Here is a 13,020-nt window from a genome sequence, read left to right on the forward strand (position 1 = left end):
CGAGAGAGAAAGAGAACTTGTTCGTCCGTCCCCGCCTGCCTCCCCGCCGCCCGCGCATCCTCTCCCGCGGCGCATCCGCCCGCCCTCCGGGTCCTGCATCCCCCCGGACTCGGGGCCGGTCCGTTGGCTCCGGCTGGAACGTTTCCCCGCTCGTTTTCCCCGGAGGGGTTTAGTCGGTAGCGGTACGCCGAGGAGAGGCTCCGTCCCTCAGGCACCCTGCCTCACCCTGCGGGGGAAGGGAGCTGGGTGGGGGCAAGCCAGGAAGGGAGGATCTCAGTGGCTCTCCTAAAATCTATCAGCAGGCTGCGAGGAGGGAAGAGTTTGGCACTTCGCAGCGAGGCTGGGCTTGTTTTCCCTAGCGGTGATGCCGCTGGACTGAGAGCGGCGCGGCCGCGCGAGTTAGGGGCACGGAGCTCCCCCCTCCTTCCAGCGCCCCCCAGACGCGGTCCAGCGCCTTCAGCCCCAGCGGCTCGTCCCTGCCGCCCCACTGTATGAGCGCTGCTCCGAGGACAGGGCGGCTCTGCGCCTGCTAGGGCTGCTCTCCGCCCCCCCCCCCGGACTTCCCCACCACCGACGAGGAGCGGCGCGCACCCCGCACCCGGAGAGTTGTCTCGGCAGGCTCCGTGCTATGGCGAGGCTGCGGAGGAGCAAACTAGCCGCTGGATTTCTATTACTTTTCCAGTGCCTGAGCGAGCGCTGCCAGCTCGCCGGCGGGGAGACGCCGAGGCAGAGCCGCGGTAAGCGAGGCCGGTACCTGCCGGGCGGGGCCGGCCCGGGTTCTCCGCGGAGCCCGGGGCAGCGCGGCCGGGGCGGGGTCGGGCCGGGGTCGGGGGCCGGACCGCCTTCGCAGCCCCCGCGGTGTGGGCTCCGCCGGCCGCTCCCCGGGCCGCGTACCCGGAGAGGGCAAGCGCCGTTCGGGGCTGGCTCCCCCTCCTCCCGAGAGAGGCCCGGGGTCCCGGCTTCCCATCCTTCCCTACCCTGGCTTCTCCGGAAAGAGCTCTCTATGACTTCATTTCTTATTTTATTGGGAATTCGGGACTTTCCTCCTTTAATGAATCTGCCCCGCGACCACCGGCAGCCGGTGCTGTTCCTTTCCCCAGCCCCTTCGCGGGGTCCCCGGAGCCTCCTTCCCAGCCATGTACGAGACGCGAGGGGCTCCGCTCGAGCGCCGGGAAGGGAGGGACGGAGCACCCGGAGTTCCCGGGCCAGGCGCCCCGACAGCCTCCCCCGCCCGCCCTCCCGCGCCGGGGCCCCCCTGCTCTCTCAGCAGCGAGCCGTGGAGGGATGGCAAAGTTTCCCTGCAGATCCTGCCTGGGAGAGCTAGCGGGCACTCTGCTCCCCCGCGGAAGTCAGTAGCTTGCAGCCTTCCCTGGAAACTGGGCGTTGAGAGAAGGAGAAAGATAAGGAAGAAGCCCCAGGGACTGTGGGACCTGTTCGTTAGAAGCGAGAGGCTCTGTTGACTAAGTTTTCTTGTGGAGTATCAGGGTCCTCTTGTCAGTCTTTCTCGGAGACACCTGTTAATGCGTGACACACAGCACCTGTAATGCTTTCTCTTGGGCTACTGTAACCCACAGCGTGGGGTTCCCTTTTGATCACTAAAGCCTTCTGTATCCTGCATTCCTGTGCTGTGGAGGGGAAAGCTGCTAAAGGAAATCTTGGCACATTTGCAGATAGTGAGAGAAGTCGTGGGGTTTGTGTGTCAGGGGACCTTTCTGCGGCAGCTTCTGGCTTACAGGTATTTTCAAAAGCTGTGCCTGTGTATTCGAAATACAAGCTAGATTATTATCAGATGGAACACGCCTACTGGCTTCCCTGGTGCGACAGAACTGCCCCTTCTTCCTTTTCTTGAAGGTTTGATAAAAACGTGGAAAGTTTTGTGGTCACCGTGTAACTGACCTGAACAAGAGAGACTGGGTAGTTTTTTTAAATGTCCAGTGAGATTATGCGCTAGACAGAGAGGGAGTTTCCCAGGCAGGGGCCTACCACTGAGTTTTGGAATTGCTGAACGACGGGGTAGCTCAGCAGGTTGCCAGGGCTCACATGTCACTTGGGGCCAAAGGGAAAAACCAGGAGGAGACTTTTCATGTCTTTTTCATGCAACCTGCAAACTCCATGTTGCTGTAGGCAACAAATATTGGTATTTGTTCACGTTAGTTATAAAGGAAAAAAAGTGTGGTGGTGATATTAGAAAAAGAGAATTGCTATCTTGTGTGGTAGTGGACTGAACTCACAAAGTTTATTATCTTCCAGCCACTATATCCAGCAGTAAGGTATTAGTGCTGACTAAATGAAATATAATTTATCAATGGCCAAATAAACACCACACATCACTGATTTAGGCTATTAAGTTGTAGTAGTCAGCAATGTCTGTACCACAAGGTGCTAAATAGAAAGTTTACCAGTGGATTTCTTATTTGTAAATAATTTAATAATGTCTTGTGTCTTCCTGAATGTGATATGAAGTATGAAGGAGTTTATAATCAGGCAAATATTATTTTGATATTTAATACATTCTGAAGAGAATATAGCAAGTAACTGTTTTCTTCAAGTAGCAAGATGGGCAATCTGAAGTCAGTTTTGACATCTAGATGTTTATAACTTTGGCATCTTTTCTGTAGTTCTTGATTAAAAAATCTATATTATGACAGTAATAATTAAATGACACTTTAAAATCAGAGTTCTGTTTTCTTTTTTTTATTTTTTTTTGGTTTGTTTGTAATACTGCTGGTGTTTGACAAAAAAAAAAAAAAAAGGCGCAATGATAGACTGTCTAATCAGTGAGAAAAGGATAAATATGTTAAGCCAGAAATTCAGCTTCAGGTTTGTGAGTCAAAATAAAGTGACGTTTCAAAGTTTTACTTTATTTAGCACCTACTGTGTCCCTTTGGATCAGCTCAGATAAAACCTTTAAAGAATGAAAGTATAAATGTTTGAGGTGGCTTCAAATTCTTACAGGGAGGCTGTTTTGACATTTTCTTCAAGTACGCAGTAACAAAACAACTTATTGAAAATGAGTGGAATAACAGTTTCAAGAAATGGAAAGATATAGTAAGCCCTGGCAGAGCTGGAGCCCGGGAGGATTTCTGAGGATGCTACCAAAGGGATATGCTCTGATTTCAACAGAGATGGAAAAAATGCAAAAGCGGTTTTTGCCAGCTTCTTAGAATTATCTTACTGGGGAAAATCAAGTCGGACCAATTCAAGTGAAATAATTTTCTAGGCATGCCTCCACTTACCTGGCTGCCCCTGGGGGTTTCTAAACCCCGAGACTTTTTTGCCAGGGTACGAGGCTGTACTGGCCGGAGCGGGGCTGTCCCCGCCAGAGGGCGCAGCGGCAGCGGCGCACCGCCAGCCTCCCTTCCAGGATCCATCCATCCATCCATCCATCCATCCGCCCCTGGGCCCGCGCAGAACTTCCCTTTTGCTGACAAAAATGCTATAAATCCAGGATGGAGGCTGTTAAACATGAGGTTTGCGTGCGTGTGTGTTTTACAGTAACCAAACTGCGTATGACATGAATTTAGTGAAGTGAAACAGACGATCTCTTGAAAGCTCACAAAACAATTAAGGCTTCCAGTTGTCTAAGTGAGGGCTCACTGTTGAAGTGTTGCCACAAAGTCTTGAAAGTGTTACGTTCTTTTGAAAATGTCATCAGTCAGAAGTAGGAGGCTGTTACTGTAATTTTTATTCTGTTAAAGTATGCTCCAGAATCCAGATATAATTTATATTCATTGGACTGCTGCTGTCTCCAGACACCAGCATTCAGAAGGGGGGGGGGGGGTAAAATTATTTTTATAGGATAAACTGCTATTAAGGAGTGTTTATCTAGCATTTATCTACTGCTGAAATAGTAACATTTTGTATATTGCCTGAGCTTTACTCTGTTTAAAAAAAAAATCCACAACTGAGACCAAACTTTCATCATTCTACATTAGGACCTTTGGCTTCTATCTTAGAAGTATCAAGAGAAATACAAGATTAGACAACATGTATATCAGGTATATTTTCTCTGTTTGCATTTAAGTGGGATTTTTTCTGTACTTGATATGTAAACAGGGACTATTGGTTTAGAGAATCCTAGTGACATTTGAGAGCAAATCTTATTTGTATATCATATATATTTTACTAAGATTTCCCTCTAAAGCAGTCATCTTTTATTTCAACTTTCATACTGCTTCTTCCTCTTTTTTTTGTGCTTTTTGCCTTTGTCATTTCCTCTGAAAGAGTGGTTTGAAATACTGCTAGTAAATAATGGGTAGATTAAGACTATAATGAAGTTGACTTAGGTCTTAAATTCAGTTTTACAGAAACTCATTTCCACAGATTTAGAGTAAGATCAATACTCATAGTTCACTGAAAGTTTAAAAATCCCTTGGGAAAAAATGTTTTTGGCCTGAATATACCTGTTGGCTCTGAATATACCTGTTCAGAGTTTATATCCTCATGCAGGCATCTAAACTCCAGCCAATACTTGACTCAGATATTGGTTTTGTCTGACATGTAACTTGGAGTTGATGATAAATAACAGGGGATCTCTCTACACTGTAAACAAATGTAGTCAATGAGGAGAAGGTCCTTATAATTTGAAAAGGATTTTTTTGGTCAACAACTTATTAGCAATGGATACAGGCCATTTAGAGCAAAATCTTGTGACATTTACTGCCTTACTGAATACCAGATTCCTCTAAAAAAATGCAGGTCAGGAGGGCTGTTTCCTTGCAAGGAAGAGACTCCTCAGATCAAGAAGGAGGTAGATAAAGAAATGCATGTCAGGTGATGAGAGACTTCCTGACGGAAACAGTCACAGACCTTAGTATTTTTCATTAAGGACTTTGTGGCACATTTTGGTGGAGCAGTGCTGCAGGTCCCTACACCTGCACAGGCCTCAGGAGATGGAGGTTTGGACCTGAAACTTGTGTTTCCTGCAGGACCACTATGCAGTGATGCCCAGAAAGCTGCTTTGCTTTGAAGTGTGCCAAATACAGCTATCACACAAGAAATGTGCTCTGTTGACTCCTACTGGTTTTTCCCCACAAAGGAGATAAAAATTTAATATTAAAAGGAATAAAAATAAAAGCATAATTTGACCCTGCTTTTTATAAAAGTCACTGTGGTTTCATTGGACTGTGTGAAGTACTGTGCAGTTCTGCTGCTTGTAACCTTAAAAGCCCTGGAAAAAAGAAATCTCTGTAGCAGCTCCAGTTTCAAAACTTACCAAGGCTGCAGTCTCTTAGTCTGAGAACACAGCTGGGGTCACTGATATTTTGCATACCCAGTGTGGTTCATGCTTCCTAAGAAAAATGCATATCAAAGGAATTTAAGGCAGCACTGGTTAAGGTAATCTCTCCTGAGGACTCTCTACAGGGGGAACAAAGGTAATTTGATGGGAGCATTTACAATCCAGTACAAGGAAATGCTGCAGGCTTGCCAGCAGTGTGGAATTATATCCAACTTCTAGGTTTGATGAGGGCTGAGCTGGGAGTGTTAATGCGGTGCAATTGGCAGATAGTGTATTTACTGAATTGGAGAATTGCATAATCACAGCAGGAACTAGAAGAACCTATGAGTTTGCTTTCTATGGAGAAGTATGCAGAAAGGCCATGCTAAGTGCACATGGGGATTGTTTTTGTTTGCGGCTTCTCACAAATGAGCATAAAACATTGCCCTGAAGTAACGTCTGTGAGTGCTGGGTGGTGTGTCTCATCATGGAACACTTCCTCCTCTTTCTCCTCTTTTCTTGTTTTTCATCCAACCAATAAACTTAACTTTGGTTAGAACTCCTTGCTGTCAACATTGAGCAATCAGTTGTGCTAAGCATCTGGGTTTGAAAGGGCTTGTGTAACCTGTTCATCTCCCTCAACCAAAGGGCAGTGTGTTTTGTTTCTGAGTTGGATTTGACCCAATCTTCTGAAACAGGCAAATGGAGCAGGTTCTGAGGCCAGGTCCAGGGTCAGGCATGGTGCTCGAATTGAACACACAATTTCAAAAGTAGCATCTTGATGGGGTGGTGCATCAAGAGAAATGTAAGGATTGATATAAAGATAGGTACAAGACATCACAAGAGTCATGCATATGCTCTACTCAGCCATGGTAAGATCCCAAGAGGCATATTCTCTTCAGTTTCAAGCACTGCACTTTCAGAAATATATGGACTAATTGAGGACTGTCATGCAGAGAAAAAAGGAAAGAACATTGCTATAGAGAATAAAACTAAGAGATGACATGGTAACATGCTCAAAGTGTGTAAAAGTATTCCACAGAGGAGGGAATAACTTGTCTTCAGCAGCAACTAATGACTGAACTTGCAGTAAGGTAGATTCCTATATTATAAGGCTAGAGGAACAAATTATCTATGAGCAGTCTTCATCATTGAAACATATTAGATAAACATATGTCCAGAATGTCATTCTGTCAAAAAAGGCAGCTGTTCCTGCCTTGGAGCAAGTGGCTGGATGATGTGACCTTTCTAGGTCTCACCCAGCTATCTGGAATCATTCAGTGTAGATAGCTTTAAGTACACAGGGGTTCACCTTGAACTCTGCAGCTAGATAAAATACAAGCATGAATTCCAGCGCTCTCTTAGCTCGGGGCCTCTGTCTCTCATTTCCAGTGATATATGTGGCTTTAATGTGATTTCAACATACACTTTCTGTGGCTGTAGACAAGATAAGGACATTTAAAATGCTGGTTTAGTTAGTGGTCCTAGGTAATGTAAAAAACCTTTTAAAATCAGATTTTGTTCTTACTTGTTTAGAACTTTTACCTTTTAATATGAACACTGTCTAGGTTCCATTATAAGCAGATAATTTTTTTTTAATTCTCATAGTGACTTTTTTGGTCTTTAGGCAGAATCACTTACCTCATGCCATTTTGTTCAGTTAACAATCCTTGACTTGAATAGGAAGAGTTCCACAAAGGGAATATATAAACCTTTCCATTTAACCTTTCTCTGGCAGTGTTTCAAATATATGTTGTGTCACAGTTGATGCTAGAATCTCCTTTGCTTTACAGATGTAATTGAACTGTGTCAAAGGGCTGCTTATGTTTCAGGGATGCAGCGCCATTTACAGTGTTTACTGCAGCTTTCCTTAACTGCTGTCATAGGGCACATTCCCTTGGAAGTTTCAGCTGGATTTAGTAGCAGAATAGGATGCAGTGGTTACCCAGTAATAAGCACTTTGAGTTGTATAGTTGTATTTAATTTTTTCTTCTATTCATGCATTACCTTTTTTTTTTTCCCTTTAGTCATAATTTGCAAACTGCATCTCTGCAGAATAATTGCATCTTTTCTTCTCACAAGAGTTGCTACTAGGCTGATTGTAAAAGGGGTGTATCATCCGTTGTAAATTCAGCATTTTCTGAAGGGTGAAGTGTTATAGTGTGTTCATCACTATGCAGATTCTTCTTTTATGAGTCAGCAGCTGAACTAAAAATCCATTGGAAAATGCAATTTTGGCCTCCATAGAGAACTGGGAGCCAGTATAAATCTTTTTTGTGACAATTGCTCCATGATATTCTCCAGCTGTATGTTTCTGCTTTCCTGTGTGGGTTAATAGGACTCCATTTGAATTTGCAAGCAAAACAGTGTGCATTTGCAATTCAACCTCAGCCTCTGGGATGCACACCCAAGGCCCTCTGTAAGGAACTTCTTTGTGGCAGAACAGGTTTTAGAGTTCCCAGGTCCATCCTCTTCTGCCCCATCCTGCATCTCCTCCTTGCCCTTCCTGCTTGTTTCGGAGATTGCTTCCTCCTCACTTGCACTGTTTCAGTAGCTGATGTGGCCATGCTCTAGGTCAGATGGATCAGACCTGCTCTTCTTAGTCAAGTGAGATTTAAAAAAGAGAGAGAGAAACAGAAAAGACTACATTTCAGAAGAGGTAGAGGGGGTGAAAATAAAATTATAAGGAGGATGAATGTAGTATTTTGAAACCCCTGAGCATTATAAATCCTCTTAGAACAACATAAAAACTCTGGAAAAGCTGAATTCTGTTCAATGCTACCAGGTGTTATATAGTTTTAGTCAAAAATGTTTAAAGAAAAAACTAGTTGAAATTGGAAAATTATGTCAAATTTGACATGTTCTTGTCAAGTATTTCACTGGCAAGTGCCAAAACAAGTAGTTTTGAGATTCTTGTTTTGCTGATGATAAAATATCTCATTTCAAATTTTGCATTTGGTCTTTTAGCTTATAATTTTTGTATTATATATAAACACAATTAAAAAGCACTTTGATTTGAAGTTTATGTGTTTGTGTATTTACATATTTTTTCATTTAATATCTTACAGCTAGCATTGACTATTCACTTTTAATCCGAATAAGATCAAAATTTTGATGAGGATGGGAAATTAACTTTCTAGTCATCTCTAATTGAGACTTACTGCTGTTGAGAATTTGGCTATATAAGTCCTGCAAGAGCAAGCCATTTTATCTTGTAAAAAAACTTACTTTTATTTGATGACAGGAAAGGGGAGAATGGCTGAAAGGAAGAGTCATCTTGATCATCCAGCTAGGGTTTTGGGGTCTTGGTTTTTTAACTTTATAGCATATTTCTCATTCAGGTTGCTTCTTGGTTAATGAGATATACATGACACAACAAAATTAAAAGAGAGCACCTTTTCCAGATTGCAGCTGCTGAAAAGATAATAGATTTATATTACTTGCAGTGAGTGTATTTATGGACTGGAAGTTTAGCTTTTGGTGTATTACAGAAACCTGACCTCAGTATCAACACCATTTATTACTGGTTCCTATATAAACTTATATATACACTGATCTAAGTTGTAGTCTCAAATAAAATGGTTAGCATGAATCATCACTATAGATTATCATCAGTTCTGGTTTCCATTTACTTTTTATTACGTCTGTTATTAATTTTCTTTTAAAAAAAGTTTTTATTAATTAAGAATGTATAATGCAATGCTTTTAAGAATGTGTAATGCAATGCTTTTTAGTTTATTATGCAAATTCTGCAAGACTTAATAATTGAAATGTACAGTTGTAGACTGTGGAAGTACGCAGCTTTTCATGTTTACATTCAGCCACAGAAACCCGAAGGGTTCTTTCCCCTATTAAATATCATGCTAAGCAATAACAAAATTGCTTTCAGTTTTGCTAATGTTAATGAATTTATCCTTCCCAAACCTTTCCTATAAGCTGTTGGAGACATTTCTATCTTTCCAGTGCACAAATGACATAATAACAGTAGTAAGTTGTCCTAACAATTTCTTACCTAGGACAGCATAGCTAAGAAGGGATTATTTAGGTCAGCAAGTATTTCCTTGAGATGAGAAGCAGTTGTGTCATGGAAGTCTGTTCCATATGTCCCCATGCACCACAGACCATCAGTAATGTGCTTCACTTTAACAACCTTTGGGCATGTGGTAAAATTGCAGAAGACCCAAGTAGAATGTGCCACAGAACATAACGAGAGCATTGAGTTTGAGTTTCTACAGTAGCAAAAAAAAATATTTAATTCTAGTATGCTTTGTTTGAAGGTTTGTTGGTCTTTATCTGGTTTTCCTTAGCCTTTGCTTTTCCATTTATTTTTTGACCTAATATACTTGGCTTTTTCAGCTCCTGTTTTTTTGTTTCATGCACAATTACATGGACAGTAATTTCAGAGTTGGTAATACTGGTTTTGATTCAATTCAGAGCCATTTTCTAGAATAGCATAAATGACCTGCAAAATTACTCTTCTTATAGAAAACTTGTTCATTTGAATGGAAAAAAGGACCTACTACTATCTTCTGTCAGCTTCTTGAGCTGACCCCACACACCTCCTGGAAAGCAGCCTAGTGTTGAGGAGGTGGGATTATGCACCACCTTAGTTGAGATGCCTGAGGATTGGAAGTTCTGCCATTTCATGTTGTGTTGTACTGCAAACTTGGATCTAGCTTGTGTTCCTAACTTTGTTTAGGTGCTCTGATGTTGAACCCCAGACTTTTGACTCCTGTCACTTGTCAGCAAGCATGCTCTACTTCTCCACTGCTGTTTTCATACCACACTTATCTTACAGCTTGCTTGATTGTTCCATTATCATCATAGATATGTGCTTTATAGTCATAGTATTCTTATAGTTGGAAGACCTTGTAGAAGTATGGTAGTATCCTAGTTTTACTAATAAGAAGGTGGTTTTAAAAAGTGACAACCTTACCAAAATTAAAGAGTCCTCATTTGTGTATCAAAGTATGAGTTGAATTTTTCTGCAGTAGCAGATCTTTCGAATTTCCCCTTGCTTCTTCAAATTCAGGGGTATAATTCTCTCTGCATTCTTATCCTTCAATTCCCTAATCTCAGATTTTAAATCCCAGTCAGACCTCTGATCAAGTAACCTGTCTTTCTGGAAAAAAATCCAGATTAAAGTTGACTGAGGGCTCTGATTAGTTCAGAGACCACAAGGCTTGGTTTTGGACTACTGTTGATTTTGCCATCTCTGATACTCCTTTCCACACTCAGGCTTGCATCAGGAGAGGGATTTGTTTCTCAGCTGTTTATATAACTTATCCCAAACTGCAACATTTTATAGTCTAGTGTGATAAATTTTTTTGCTAAACACAAGCATGTCTGAAGGATAGACAAAGAGACAAATAGTGGGTCAGATTTCTGCCTGTTGGCACTTTGACAACTTGAAAAGACTCTGTCCAATTCTTTTTGGTTTTGTCATTGAGTTCTTGGAGAGAAGAGAACGATGGTGTTCCACAAACTGTAAAATTATTTTTCCTGTAATTAAACTTTAAAAATAACAATCCAGATTCAGAAATTGCTAGTCAGAAGAAAGAATGCCAACTCAGTTTGAAGCCCTGCTGACCAGAATGCTTTGATTGCTCAAAAAGTTTATCGTCCTAAGAAAACAATCATTGCAAGATGTAGATCATTATTTTGCTTGAAAAATATGATAGCAGGCTTTACTGGGACTGTATCTTCATGACCTTTTAAGGAAAAAGATTATTGATGAATGGTCTATAACACATGCATTTATACATTGTCCATGTATAATACTGTGCCTCTGTTGCTATAAATCATGCTGAAGTTTCCTGTAGAGTAAGTATCTTGCTGAAAACAGAACTGATAGATCAGCAGACTGGTGCTTTTCAGCATCTGCTGTTTTATCACTGATGGTGGGTTTTGTTTGTTCTGCAGAAATAGTGATAAGTTTAAAAAGCTGTATTTTAAAAAGCTGTTACTCTTATCTTGCAAAGTATATGAGTTTCCCTCCTCCTGCCTAATTCAAAAAGAAATTTAAATTATTGTTTAGATAATAAATCTAATAGAGCCATCAGTGGGGAAAAAAAAAACCAACACAAACCCAAAAAACCAACAAAACAAGAGAAGAAAGCAATAAGAACAATAAAACCAAAAGGCAGGGGAGAGGAGGAGCAATCCACCAAAAAAATAGAAAAACCAAACCTCAAACAGACTTCATGCTTTGGAGTATTTGGGGTTGCATACCTAGGCTCCAGTTATGGAAAACTTCCCTTATTTAGAACTGTGCTTAAACGCTTGCTTAACAGTATCAATCTGTACAAATGGTGTCTTACAGATGAGTGGACTGAAAAAGATGTAGATGTTTAAGATTTTTCTCTGATCTTGGACTTTGGAATGTAGCTGACCCAGAAGTCCCCAGACATTTGCAACAGAGGCAATGATTTTTGCAGCCTTGTTGCAGATCCTGAAATTATTTGAGGAGAAAAGGATCTTTCTGCAGGCAGAAAAGACTGACTGCCACCTCCCTGTATAGTTGTAGTGGATAACAGCAGTGAATAATCTCTCTTCTAATGCATATGCATATCGTATTCTTCTTTAAGACCTGGGCATTGGGATTTTTTTCTTCTTTTTTTTTCTTTTTTTTTGGTATGATGTGCAAGACACATTTAGGAGATGCATGAACTAAATATTCACTTAGATTTTATGATCTGTCTCCAAGGGACTGAAATGTGGCCTGAGCTTGAGAAGCAATAAGCACACATGGCTCGCATCAAATTTAAGTGTAAACACTTATTACATGCTGCTTCTTGAATGCAAATTTACGGTTTATTGTTCTGCTCTTTACACAAAAACATTGCTGTTAGCTTCAAAGGATGACCCTAAGATTTTAATGAATTACATTTTTATCCCTAGGAATGTATAGATAGTAAACTGAAGGTGAGGTCTTCCAGATAGGAAGTTTTATCCAGCTTTATCTGTAGAAGTTTGCTGTAGTTAGAGCAGGTTGTAAAATAAAACACATTCTTTTAGCTTTAGCTTTGACCCTCCCATGCGTGTATTTGAATTTCATTATTTTATCCTTATTCTGCTGGTTTATGGCACAGCTTAGTGGGGGTGCATACCAAGCCAGCATTCCTAGTGAAACTTAAAATCTCTGTGGCCGGGGAGATTGTCGAGTGTTTGATTGTATTTTCTGCTGTCATAATTTTGCTTTATTGATCATCATAAATCCACCGTAGTTTTAATTTCATCTCTCTAATTACCTGAGTGTCTGAGATGGATGCTGGTACAGTTGTAGAGCCAGCCAGTTGTCTCTCTTTTTCTAATAATCTATTGTTTGGCGATCTAGGGAAATTTTTGATTTTTAAGTAGAATTCAAATCCATTTTGAGGTTTGCCATAAAGAAGGAGAAGACAAAGAGAGAAGAGATTTAAAAGATTTTAATTCCATATAAAAAGAAAAATAGTTGCTACCCCTGCAAGCCTCAATTTGGCACAGCACTTGAAAATGTGACTGAAGCTTGTGCTTGAAGAGAAGTGCATATGTAAAGCCTTCACCAAAATGGCTTGTGCTAGAACATGCTGGTAGGTGTTGCTAAAATGTTTATAGGGCCTTTTATATGTAGAATTTAATTTAGGGAAAAAGAAAGAGATTGTATTCTACCCTCACATGCTTCAACACAGCCACAGTTTACTCCTAAAAGAGCAGCTTGAGCCAATTTGAGATGAGCCTTTAGCCCACAAAGCCTTGCCTCTAATTCTGTAGTGTGCTCAGCAGCGCTCAGTACGTGTGATGTATTGCAGTGTGGGATCTTT

The 13,020-nt window shown here is 41.4% G+C and overlaps 1 protein-coding gene across 2 annotated transcripts in view; it reads left to right on the forward strand.

Annotated features, from left to right (window-relative positions):
* Nucleotides 1–12: 12 nt before the first annotated feature.
* PLXDC2 (plexin domain containing 2) overlaps nucleotides 13–13,020 on the forward strand; it is a 261,691-nt gene continuing 248,683 nt past the window's right edge. The window contains exon 1 of one of the 2 annotated variants that reach the window (XM_042043342.1): nucleotides 13–737. In XM_042043342.1, coding sequence (XP_041899276.1) covers nucleotides 629–737 — 109 coding nt within the window. In that variant the 5' untranslated portion in view covers nucleotides 13–628. The remainder of the gene's footprint in view (nucleotides 738–13,020) is intronic. The other variant, XM_042043341.1, reaches the window with a different exon arrangement.

Source organism: Corvus kubaryi, unplaced genomic scaffold, assembly GCF_017639235.1.
Source record: "Corvus kubaryi isolate FWS band 111438036 unplaced genomic scaffold, C.kubaryi_AGA036_p1.0 37398, whole genome shotgun sequence".
In the NCBI taxonomy this organism is placed as follows: Eukaryota; Metazoa; Chordata; class Aves; order Passeriformes; family Corvidae; genus Corvus; species Corvus kubaryi.